This window comes from Pongo abelii, chromosome 3, assembly GCF_028885655.2.
Source record: "Pongo abelii isolate AG06213 chromosome 3, NHGRI_mPonAbe1-v2.0_pri, whole genome shotgun sequence".
Lineage (NCBI taxonomy): Eukaryota > Metazoa > Chordata > Mammalia > Primates > Hominidae > Pongo > Pongo abelii.
The window spans coordinates 206,574,318-206,587,593 of record NC_071988.2 but is presented as its reverse complement, the minus strand read 5'-3'; the positions used below and the strand labels follow the sequence as shown (position 1 = coordinate 206,587,593).

Sequence of the window (13,276 nt, the reverse complement as noted above, 5' to 3'; positions counted from 1 at the left end):
TGGACTGAGCAATGCCACATGCTGGAATGACCCTAAAAGCCCGCTACCAGTCTCTCTGGAATATCCCTAATATCCCTAGTGTGGGACTCGAGGAAGGGCGTTTGCTCCCCAACACCAGGTTGGAAAGTTATCACATGAATAGAAATGGTGGCAGGGGGTTATAAGGAAGGGAAAGGGTGACACTGGCAAAGATCGACAGGAAGCTGGGGTGGGTTTTGTGCCTGAGGGGCCTGTTTACATCCCTACGGTCCCCAGGAAGGTCACAGCCCCTGAATGGGGAGCAGGACAGTGTAACCAGGGAGGCAGAGGTGTACCCAAGATGTAACAATTCATTGCATGACCCTGAGAGTGAGTGCCTCCTTGTGGCTAGGGACGACACACTTCCTTTCCAGCACCCAGGGTGGCTGCAGGGCAGCTGAGGAAGGGACTGGGGCAGGCTGCGGGGGCCCACGTGTGGCCATGCCCACCATTTACAGCCCTTTCCTCTCCTATTGTTTCCTGGAAGCATCATATCAGCCCTGAGGTCGGTAGGGCAGGGATTGTTGACTCTGCTGCAGGTGAGAAAACAGAGCCAGGCTGAGCCGCTGCCCAAGGGTACCAGTGGTGACAGAGCTGGCCTGGCTGGGCTGACCTCTCCTTGACCTCTACCTCTCTTCCTGGTGCTCAGGGCTAAGGAGATGCAGTGCCTCCTCTTTTCCCAATCCCTGGAAACAGGATTGGTTAACCTGGCAAGTTACTGTCAGTTGTACCTTAAAAAACCAAAATGGGGAGAATAGATAGGTGTAGGTGTAGCCGCACCAAAGGAGTGCTTAGAAACCATGGGCCTCCTGTGCACACAGCAGCGTGGGTGGATCTGAACATTTCAGTGCTGAGTGAAAAGGGTAAGAAACAGCAAGAGACGTGTGGCACAACACTCCTTAGGAAAATTAAAAATACACACCTAAAGTCACTGTATTTTTAAAGAATTGGCACAAATAAAAATACATAAACACATTCCAATGGTTACCCGTGAGGAGGTGAGGAGAGTAAAAGTCCATAAAAAACAAACCACGGGAAGAGCCTTGCCCAGCCCTATAGTGACTGTGTGCCATCGAGAGAGGGCTACATGTCCTCCACCTCTGTGGCCAGAGGTACCAAAACTCCAAACAAATGAACAGACAAAAACCAAGACAACACCCTGAAAACACAGCAGCAGATCGTGTGGACCATGTGCCTTAGGTGTTGTTGACAGTAAGTGGCAAGGCAAAGCAGGCACCCCTGATGCTTTACTTTTGTTTATTCACTTCACAGAGTGAAGCTCCTGATGCTGCCTTAATGAAGATTTATAACATCCATCCATCCATCCATCCATCCATCCATCCGTCTAACGAAAACACATATCAAGTGTTCCTAAATGTAAGATACTCCCCTTGGTGCTGGAAGGGAAGAAGAGATAAAGACATCATCTCCTTTCTAGAGAAGTTTTTAATCCATCTAAGGGTGAGACATTAGGGACTTTGTACAGTTGGATTTTAGAGCTTGACTATACACACAGCTTGCCAAAATAGCACTAAAAATGCCATTTTGATCTATATCTTTTAGTCACAATGAGGGTGGAGTAAGAGAGAAATAGTATGGTTGACCTATGAACAACATGGGTTTGAACTGCACGGGTCCACTTACACGAGGATTTTCTCTGCCTCTGCACCCCTGAGACAGCGAGACCAACACCCTCTTCCTCCTCTTCAGCCTCCTCAACGTGAAGACCACGAGGAAGAAGACCTTTACGATGATCCATTTCTACTTAATGAATATAAATACATTTTCTCTTCCTTATGATTTTCTTAATACTGCTTTCTTCTCTCTAGCTTACTTTATTGGGAGGATACAGCATATAATAGTCACACACTGCATAAGGACGTTTCAGTGAGTGACACACCACATATACAACAGTGGTCCCATATGATTTTTTTTTTTTGAGACAGAGTCTTGCTCTGTCACCCAGGCTGGAGTGCAGTAACACGATCTTGGCTCACTGCAACCTCCGCCTCCTGGGTTCAAGTGATTCTCCCACCTCAGCCTCCTGAGTAGCTGGGATTGTAGGCATATGACACCATGCCTGGCTAATTTTTTTTTTTTTTTTTTTTGAGAAGGAGTCTCGCTCTGTTGCCCAGGCTGGAGTGCAGGGGCGTGATCTCAGCTTACTGCAAACTCTGCCTCCCGGGTTCATGCCATTCTCCTGCCTCAGCCTCCCGAGTAGCTGTAACTACAGGTGCCCGCCACCATGCCGGGCTAATTTTTTGTATTTTTAGTAGAGACGGGGTTTCACCATGTTAGCCAGGATGGTCTCGATCTCCTGACCTTGTGATCCGCCTGCCTCGGCCTCCCTAATTTTTGTATTTTTAGTAGAGATGGAGTTTCACCATGTTGCCCAGGCTGGTCTCAAATTTCAGACTTCAAGTGATCCAACTGCCTCGGCCTCCCAAAGTGCTGGGATTACAGGCGTGAGGCACCGTGCCCGGCCCCATAAGATTTTAATGGAGCTTAAAAATTCTTATTGCCTAGTGATGTTGGAGCTCTTGTAATGTCATAGTGTAACACGTTATTCATGTGTTTGCGGTGATGTTGGTGTAAACAGAGCCACTGAGCTGCCAGTCATCTAAAAGTATAGCACATACAATTGTGTACAGTATATGATACTTGATAATGACAGTGGACAATGATGTACCAGTTTATGTACATAATATTATTTTAGAATGTACTCCTTGTACTTACATTTTTAAAAGTTTGCTGTAAACCAGCCTCAGGCAGGCCCTTCAGGAGGTATCTAGAAGAAGGCATTGCTATCATAGGAGATACAGCTCCATGGGTGTTACTGCCCTGAAGACTTCCAGTTGGACAAAATATGGAGATGGAAGACAGTGATATTGATGATCCTGACCCTGACCCTGTGTTGTGTCTGAGTTGTTTTTTTTTTTTTTGAGACGGAGTTACACTCTTGTTGCCCAGGCTGGAGTGCAATGGTGCGATCTCGGCTCATTGCAACCTCTGCCTACAGGGTTCAAGTGATTCTCCTGTCTCAGCCTCCCGAGTAGCTGGGATTGCAGGCGTGTGCCAGCACACCCAACTAATTTTGTATTTTTAGGAGAGACAGGATTTCTCCATGTTGGTCAGGCTGGTCTCAAACTCTCGACCTCAGTTGATCCGCCTGCCTTGGCCTTCCAAACTGCTGGGATTACAGGTGTGAGCCACCACACCCGGCCATGTCTGAGATTTTACAAAAACGTTTAAGAAGTAAAAGAATTTAAAAAATTATAAAAATAGAAAAAAGCTTATAGAATAAGAATATAAAGAAAAAACACTGTCTAGCTGTACAACATGTTTGTGTTTTAAGCTGTGTTATTACCAAAGAGTCAAAAATATTTTTTTAAATTTAAAATATTATAAAGTAAAAAAGTCACAATAAGGTAAGGTTAATGTACTATTGAAGAAAGAATGTTTAAAGCAAATTTAGTGCAGCCCAAGTGTACAGTATTTATGAAATCTGCAATAGTGCACAGTAACGTCCTAGGCCCTCACATTCACTCACCACTCACTCACTGACTCACCAGAGCCACTTCCAGTCCTGCAAGCTCCAATCATGGTAAGCGTCATGCACTTTCCCCAAAGCAACTGAGAAATGTTCACTTCTGAATAATAATAGCTACCCCAAGCCCCTTTTTCTTTAGTACTTTCTATATTGCCAGTTAGAGCTCAGAGCATTTTCAGTGTTTTACTTCATGTAATCTTCTGTATGAACGTATGAAGGTGTGTCCATATTATCTCCATTTTTACAGGTGGAAAAAGATGAAGCTTAGGTGAAATAATTTACCCAAGGTCACATGGTAATGAACAAGGGATTCGAACCAGGTATTTCAATTCAAAAGTATTCTTTTTTTAATCTACTAGATTAGGGGTCAGCAACCTTTTTCTGTGAAGAGCCAGATAGTAGGTAAATATTTGAGGCTTCGTGGGCCACACAGTCTCTGTCTTAACTACTCAACTCTGTCTTGTACTGTGAAAGCAACCATAGGCAATAGGTAACCAAATAGGTGCGACTGTGTTCCAATAAAACTAGATTTACAAAAACAGCTGGTAAGCCAGGTTTTGGCTGGAGGGCTGTAGTTTGCCAATCTTTGCCCTAGACAATGGAAATAGCTTTATTTTTTTTTTCATGGTTCTATATTTGCCCCCTTCTAAAGGAAATAAGCTCACATGAGGTAGTATACAATTTGATATTATATAGTCACCTGTAAAAACAAAAAAAACATCGGCCGGGCATGGTGGCTCATGCCTGTAATCCCAGCACTTTGGGAGCTGAGGTGGGAGGATCACAAGGTCAGGAGTTCGTAACCAGCCTGGCCAATATGGTGAAACCCTGTCTCTACTAAAAAAAAAAAAAAAAATTAGCTGGTGTGGTGGCGCACACCTGTAGTCCCAGCTACTCAGGAGGCTGAGGCAGGAGAATTGCTTCAACCTGGGAGGCAGAGGTTACAGTGAGCCAAAATCATGCCACTGCACTCCAGCCTGGGCAACAGAGTGAGACTCCGTCTCAAAAAACAAACAAACAAAAAAAATCATTGCAATCAAGAAAACAAACATATCCATCACCCCCAAAGTTTCCTAGTGCTCCTTTGCAACATCCTCCCTTGCCACTATTCACTCACCATCCCTGAGTAACCACTCATCTGCTTTCTGTGCTATTGATTGGTTTTCATTTTTATAGAATTTTATATAATGGAAACATGCAGTATGTACTCTTTTTGTGTCTGCCTTTTTCACTCAACATAATTATTTTGAGATTTATCCATGTTGTGTGTAGGGCACTTTGATGAATTCCAATTTACTGCTTTTCTGTTCTCTTATGGTCTATACTTTTTGTGTTGTAGTTAGGAGATCTTTGCAAACCTAAACTCACTAAGATTTTCTTCTGTCTTCTAGAATTTTAGTTGTAAAATTCTAGAAAATTTGTATTTTTAGTTTTCTTATCTAGTCTATGATCCAATTCAAGTTAATTTGTTATGTATGGGATGAGTAAAAATGAAGATTCACTTTTTTTTTTCTCTTATGCATGTGGCTAATTTGTCCACTACCATTCACTGAATAAATTTTCCTCTCCCCAGTCAATTGCCTTTGCACCTTTGTTAAAGATCAGCTGACCACATGAGAGACTATTTATGGACTTTCTATTTTATTCCATGAATCTATTTTTCATGGAATACCACATGTTCTTCATTATGGTAGATTTTAAACAAATCTTGACATTAAGTAATGTAGTCCACCAACTTTGTACTTTTTCAAAGTATCTATTATATTTGAAGTCCTTTGTATTTCCATGTAAATTTTAGAATCAGCTTGTCAATTTTTATGAAAAAGGCTGCTGCAATTTTAACTGGGATTGTATTAATGTATAGATCAGTATGGGGAAACATGTAATCAAGTCTTTGATCTAAAAAAATGATACAGCCCTTCATTTATTTACATGTTTTTAAATTTCCTTTAGAGATGTTCTGTAGTTTTCAGGTACAGGCCTTGCATGTCCTTTGTCAGATTTTTCCCCTAAGTATTTCATATTTTTGGATGCTGTTTAATGGTATTTTAAAACCTCAATTACAGATAGTTGATTGCTAGTACATAAAAATACAATTTGTTTTGTATATTGCTTCCTTATCATGCAACTTTGCTAAATTTACTTATTCACTGTAGTGGTTTTTTTGTAGCTTCCTTAAGATTTTCAACAAAGATGATTGTGTCATCTATGAGTAAAGACAATTTTATTTCTTCCGTTCTAATCTGTATGCCTTTTATTTCCTTTTTTTGCCTTATTGCATTGGTTAGGACCTCTAGTACAATGTTGCATAAACATGGTGAGTGCGATCATGCTTTCCTTTTCCTAAACTTAGATGAAAGACATTCAGTTGTTAATCATTAAGTAAATGTGAGCTGTAGGTTATTCAAAGATGTCCACATCAAATTGACATCCATAAAGTTGAAAAATTTCTCTTTTATTCCTAATTTGCTGAGGGTTTTTTTTTTAAACCAGGAATAGAAGTTAGATTTTGTCAAGTGCTTTTGCTCCACTTATTGAATAATCACATATATTTTCTTTTTAAGTCTGCTTGTGTGATGAATTACACTGATTGACTTTTGAATGTTAAACCATCCTTTCAAGTTTGTTAAACCAACTTATCCCAAGTTGTTAAACCAACTTAGGATGAACCACACTTGGTCACAATGTATTATCATTTTCATAAATTGTTGTATTAGATTAGCTAAAATTTATTAAGGATTTTAACAAATCCTTATGGGAGATATTTGTAGTGCTCTTGTAATGTCTTTTTCTGGTTTTAGCATCAGAGAAACGCTGGCCTCAGAAATTAAGCTGGAAAGTATTTAATTCTCTGTAAATTTTTGGAAGAGCTTGGATAAAATTGGTATTCTTATTTTCCTAAATATTTGATAGAATTCACCACTAAAGCCATGAAACCTTATGGATCTGGATCTTCCTTTATGAAAATCTTTTAAATTACAAATTCATTTTCTTTAGCAGATAAGAGGCTATCAATGTTATCTATTACTTGTTGAATGATCTCTGGTAGTTTGTGTCTTTCAAAAAATTTTAAAATTTTATCTAAATTGTTGAATATATTGACACAAAATTGTTCATAATATTTCTGAATTGCCCTTTTAATATTGATAGACTCTGTAGTGATCTAATTATCATTCCTAATATCAGTAATTTGTATTTCTTTTCTTTTGTTCCTGATCAGCCTTGCTAGAGATTTATCAATTTCATTCATCTTTTTAAAGAAGCAGATACTGGATTCATTGATTTTCTTTATTGTTTTTCTTTTTCTATTTCATTGATTTCTACTCTAACCTTTATTGTGTCCTTTCTTCTACTTTGGGTTTCATTTGCTTTTCTTTGTTTAGTTTTTTAAGGTAGATAGTGAAGTTCTTGATTTGAGATCCTTCTACTATTCTATAGTAGGCATTAAGTGCTATACATTTCCCTTTAAGTACTGCTTTTGCAGCATCCAGCACATTTTAATATGCTATCTTTTCATTTTCATTCAGTTTGAAATACTGTTTAAAATATTCCTAATTTTCCTTCTGATTTCTTCCTTGAACCTAGGTTATTTGGAAGTATGTTATTTAGTTTCTATTAATTTGAAGATTTTCTAGACATATTTCCAATACCGACCTCTAATTCAATTACATTCCTTTCAGTTCAATGAACATACCTTGTATGACATTAATTCTTTTAAATTTATTGAGATTTATTTTATGTTCCAGAATATGATCTATCTTGGTATCAGTTCAGTGTTTACTTGGAAAGGATATGTATTGCTGGGTGAAGTGTTCAAAAAATGTCAATTAGGTTCAATTGGTTGGTACCGTCATTTAAATCTTCTATATCTTTACTGATTTTCTTTCTAGTTCTTCTATAAATTGTTGATAGAGAGTTGTAGACATCTCTGACAATACTTGTGGATTTCTCTTTGCTGTTTTCTTCATTTTGTTTCATGTATTTTGAAGTTCTGATGTTAGATGCATAAATGTCTATGATTGTTATTACCTCTTGATTAGTTGACCTCTTAATCATTATAAAATGATCCTCTTTATGTCTAGTAATAATCTTTGCTCTGAAATTTGCCTTGTGTAGTAATAGTCATTCCAGTTTTGATTAGTATTATAATGTTATATAATTTCCCATGTATTTTCTTTTCACCTACTTGTTTCCTTATATTTAAAGCATGCTTCTTATAGGCAGCATAGTTGGCTCTTGCTTTTTTATTCAATCTGACAATCTCTGACCTCTAATTGTGGTATTTAGGTCTTGACATTTAATTTTATTATTTATATTATTGGTTTTAAATTACCACATATTCAACTGTTTTCTATATATTTCATCTGTTCTTTGTTACTTTTTTCTTTTTTGTCCTTTTAGTATTTCTCTAAGGTTTATAATTTACATCTTTAACCAATCACAGTCTAACTTAAAATAATAACTACTTCATAAATAATATAAAAATCTTACGTCGGTACACCTCCATTTCCCCCTTCCCTGATTTTGCACTAACCTTGACATACATTTTACTTCTGTATATGGCTTAGACCCCACAATACATTGCTACTAGTTATAATAATAAACAATCAATTATCTCTTAAAGAGTCTTTAAAAAATAAGAAACAATGTTATATTTAATCACACATTTACTGTTTCTGGTTTATTTTATGTCTTTGAACAGATCCAGATTTTCTTCTCTTTTTATTTCTTCCTAAAAAACAACCTGTAACTTTCCTTATAGTACAGCTCTGCTGGTGATGATACTTTTAGCTTTTCTGTATCTGAAAATGTTTTTATTTCACCTTTGTTTTTTGTAGTATATTTTAGCTGAATATAAAATTTTAGGTTGACCGATTTCTATTTTTAGTGCTTTTAAAATGTTGCCCCACTATCTTCTGCTTGCACTTTTTCTGACAAGGTGTCTGATTTATTCTTATATTTATTCCTCTGTAGGTAAGGTGTCTTTTATTTCCCAGGATGCACTTAAGGTTTCCTGTTTATCATTGCTTTTAACAATTTTGAATATGATGTGACATGTAGTTTTCTTCACATTTCTTGTGCTTGGGGTTTACTGAGCTTCTTGGATCTGTAGTTTCACAGTTTTTATCAAGTTTGAAAATTTTTGGCCATTAATTTTTCAAATAAATTTTCTGTCCTTTTTGATCCTTTATAGACTCTAATTACACGTGTATGAAACTACTTAAAGATGTCCCACAACTCAATGATGCTCTGTTCATTTTTATTGTCAGCCATTTTTCTCTCTGTACTTATTTGCAGTTTCTATTGCTTTTCTTTAAGTTTACTAATCTTTTCTTCTTCGACATCTAAATTGTGATTAATTCTATCCAATATATTTTTTATTTCAGAAACTGTAGATTCCAAAAAGCTTAATTTACATTTTAAAAAATATTTTCCCCTTCCTTAATACGTTCAATATTTCTTCTATCTTCTTAAACATATGGAATACAGTTATAACTATAATTTCTGTCTAGTTCTCTTCATTGACTTTTCTCTTTATGAGTCATATTTTCTTGTTTCTTTGGCTATCTGGTGATTTTTTGTTGGGTGCTAGACATTGTCAATTTTTCTTTTTGGGTCCTGTATAAATTAATATTCTTATAGATATTCTTGCATTTTGTTCTGGGATGCAATTAAGTTGCTTAGAAACAGTTTTATTGTATTTAAAGCGATAGAAAAGACTGACGCACTCTTTAGCTTATACAGTATAGGCATACAGGCTATCTGAATCAAAAGAGCTCGAGGTAAGTTAAGCCTGAGGTCTACTTTAAAGGGAAAAGCTAATTTAATACTCTTCCAGAGTCAATCAGTGCTGATTAATTTTTCTTTAATTATTCAACTTTTAGATGTGTGGATACTAAAAACAAAAAATTAGCGTGTCTTTTTTTTTTTGAGATGGTCTTACTCTCACCCAGGCTGGAGCACAGTGGCACAATCACAGCTCACTGCACTCTCAACCTCCTGGGCTCAATGGATCCTCCCACCTCAGCCTCCCAAGTAGCTGAGACTACAACTGCACCCCACCACACCCGGCTAATTTTTAAATTTTTTTGTAGAGATGAGGTCTTGTCATGTTGCCCAGGCTGGTCTTGAACTCCTGGGTTCAAGCAATCTTGGCCTCCCAAAGTGCTGGGATTACAGGTGTGAGCCCCTTGCACCTAGCCTGAATGTCTGTGTTTTCTACTTACACTGGAAGAGGTGTGTGAGACTTGCAAATTTATTGCCAGCATAATAGTGATGCCAGTTTGTGAAGACCATTCTGGAGTAATTGAGACGCTGCCTGGTTTTCCCAGCATTTTTCTTATTTTCTTTCTTTTTCTATGTGACTCTACCAGTCTGACCCCTGATTTATCCTCTGAAACCCTCAATGAGGTCAGGAACGTAGTCTGAGGAATAGCAGAACCTAAAAGATTTCTTGACATGCAAAATCTATAATAGAGTTGAGATTTTAATAAGACTGTAATTAGTGTAGTGTGGGATGTCTTCACATGTGTGTAAAACACATGAATTTACATAAAAGATTTATCCCACAATTTGGGGAATCCACTAATTGAGTTTACTGAAAAAATTATGCATTGGACCCTTGAACAACGTAAGTTTGAAGTGCACAGGTATGTGCAATTTTTTTTTTTTTTTGAGACAGAGTCTCACCGTCGCCAGGCTGGAGTGCAGTGGTGTGGTCTCGGCTCACTGCGGCCTCCGCCTCCTGGGTTTGGGTGGTTCTCCTGCCTCGGCCTCCCAAGTGGCTGGGATTGCAGGCACATGCCACCATGCCGGGCTAATTTTTGTGTTTTTGGGGGAGACGGGGTTTCACCATGTTGGCCAGGATGCTCTCGATCTCTTGACCTCATGATCCGCCCACCTCGGCCTCCCAGGGTGCTTAGATTGCAGGAGTGAGCCACTGTGCCCGGCCATAATTTTTTTTTCAATAAATATATTGGAAATCTGTTTGGAGCTCTGTGACAACTTGAAGAATTCACAGGCTGGGCATGGTGGCTCATGCCTGTGGTTCCAGAACTTTGGGAGGCTGAGGTGGGCAGATCACCTGAGGTTGGGAGTTTGGGACGAGGCTGACCAACATGGAGAAACCCCATCTCTAGGAGAATTACAAAATTGGCCAGAAATGGTGGCACATGCCTGTGGTCCCAGCTGCTTGGGAGGCCGAGGCAGGAGAATTGTTTGGGCCCGGGAGGCAGAGGGTGTGGTGAGCACAACCACAAAATACACAAATCTATTAAAAGTTAAATTTTAGGAAAACATACAGACTGTACATGTAAGTAAATTTAAAATGTAGTATTAAATCATAACTCTATAGCCGCCACTGTCTGGCCACAGCCCCTCGCTCCTCACTATCGCTCGTCATCTCGCACAGGGTGGCTCCGGTTCCAGTATTTGGCGCCGGAATTAAACAACCACCATGTTGAGCAAAAAGGCAAAGACCAAGACCACCAAGAAGCGCCCTCAGTGCGCAACATCCAATGCGTTTGCCATGTTTGACCAGTCACAGATTCAGGAGTTCAAAGAGGACTTCAACATGATTGATCAGAACAGAGATAAAGGTTTCATCAACAACAAGGAAGATTTGCGTGGTATACTTGCTCCTCTAGGGAAGAATCCCACTGATGCATGCCTTGATGCCATGATGAATGAGGCACCAGGGCCCATTAATTTCACCATGTTCCTCACCATGTTTGGTGAGAAGTTAAATGGCACAGATCCTGAAGATGTCATCAGAAATGCTTTTGCTTGCTTTGATGAAGCAGCAGCAGGCACCATTCAGGAAGATTACCTGAGAGAGCTGCTGACAACCATGGGGGATCAGTTTACAGATGAGAAAGTGGATGAGCTGTACAGAGAAGCACCTATTGACAAAAAGGGGAATTTCAATTACATCGAGTTCACAAGCATCCTGAAACATGGAGTAAAAGACAAAGATGACTGAAAAGAACTTTAGCTAAAACCTTCCAATTACATTGTCTTACTCTGTTTTGTTTCTCACACACTTCCCCCACCCTCATAGAACCTGTTGCATGCAACTTAGCTTCACAGCTTTGCCTCTTTTTTTTTTTTTATGTATTTATTCCAGAACTTTCTGCCACTTAGCACTTGTATAATCAGACTGGAAATGAGGATGAAGGCATAAATTGTATTGAAAAAGAGATCGCCAATAAAAATCAACAAATGTGAAAGCCCCCCCGCCACAAAAAAAACAGAACTCTATAAACTAGTATGGACTGTACTACTGTAATTGTGTAACTGCCTCCTGCTTTAGTGAGTTAGGTGTTGCCAGTATCTCCTTAAAACTCTGTGATGATCCTCATCAGAGCAGCTCCTCTCTTCAGTAAACTATGTAACACAATAAAAAGTGATCTCTTGGAAAAAAAAAAAAAAGAAACAGTTTGTTTTGAGGCCTGATTTAAACTTTTTTAGGGAGAACAGAACAGCTTTTATTCCAGGGCTAATTCTTCTCCAATATGAAAGCTAAACCTTCTAATTACTCTATGAATTATAAGGTTTTCCAGCATTGGCTGGTGGGAATACAAACTGTTCTGGCGCCTGGCTCTCTTTATTTCTTTTAGGCAGTTCCTTTTCAGCCCTGGATAGTTTCCTCATAGGCATGCTGTGATCAGTATTGGACTGAAGTCTCCAGGGTGACCTTCTGCAGGTCTTTGGTGCTCTTCGTGTAGCTCTCTCCCGTCTAGTACTCTGTCCTGCCAACTCTGTCTTGGTCTCCTCCGATTCCCAAGCTGTCTGCTTAACTTATGGAAACTGCTGATTTTCCCTCCCTATGTTATGCGTTGGCTACTCTCTCCTGGCACTAAGTTGGGTGAATCATGTGACTCAACTCTCTCAGGGAGCACTAGCCTGTGATGCTTGATATTAAATATCTGAAAACCATTGTCATATATATTTTGTCTATTTTTTTTTAGCAGTTTCAGGTAGAAGGGTAAATCTGGGTCCTGTTGCTTCATTCTGTTCATAAGTGGATGTCTTGGTAAATTGATTTATTTAGTCAAGTCACTTCCCAGTTACATCCCTAAGTTCTGTGTCTATGTGCTGTAGTCCCTGAATGAATCCTTGCATATCTGCAAATACCTTTATTTCACTGTCACAGAGAATGATAACTTGGCTACATATAATATTCTTAGATTGTAGTCCTTTTCTTTCAGTATTCTATAATGTTTCCTAGTATTCCTTCTAATTCTTAGAGTTGCAGAAAAGAAGTCAAATGTCAGCTAATTTTTCCCTTTGTACGCAACTTGTTCAAAAGGTCAAGAAGTTTTCTTTAAAAAAAAATTTGTCCTTGTAATTAAGAATTTTTAAAAACCGGGTATGATCTAGGATATGATCACTCCAGCATGGAACATATTAAACTTTTTCTTTTCTTTCTTTTTTTTTTTTTTTTTTTTTGAGAGGGAGTCTCTCTCGGTCACCCAGGCTGGAGTGCAGTGGCATGATCTTGGCTCACTGCAACCTCTGCCTCCCGGGTTCAAGTGATTCTCCTGACTCAGTCTCCCGAGTAGCTGAGACTACAGGCCCCTGCCACCACACCTGAATAATTTTTTTTTTTTTTTTTTTTTTGAGACGGAGTCTCGCTCTGTCGCCCAGGCTGGAGTGCAGTAGCGCGATCTCGGCTCACTGCAAGCTCCACCTCCTGGGTTCACGCTA

General features: G+C 38.9%; 1 protein-coding gene across 2 annotated transcripts; it reads left to right on the top strand.

The window, feature by feature from the left end:
• The first annotated feature begins 375 nt into the window (after positions 1-375).
• On the top strand, positions 376-11,984 carry LOC100432987 (myosin regulatory light chain 12B). 2 transcript variants are annotated; one of them, XM_009240493.3, is made up of 4 exons: positions 376-557; positions 1,291-1,479; positions 3,816-3,888; positions 10,980-11,984. In XM_009240493.3, the coding sequence occupies exon 4, from the start codon at positions 11,025-11,027 to the stop codon at positions 11,547-11,549; it is 525 nt and encodes a 174-aa protein (XP_009238768.1). In that variant the 5' UTR covers positions 376-557; positions 1,291-1,479; positions 3,816-3,888; positions 10,980-11,024; the 3' UTR covers positions 11,550-11,984. The 2 variants fall into 2 exon arrangements, with proteins under 2 accessions (XP_009238768.1, XP_054409601.1); XM_054553626.1 differs by having other exon boundaries at positions 391-557; positions 1,291-1,395.
• The last annotated feature ends 1,292 nt before the right edge of the window (positions 11,985-13,276 follow it).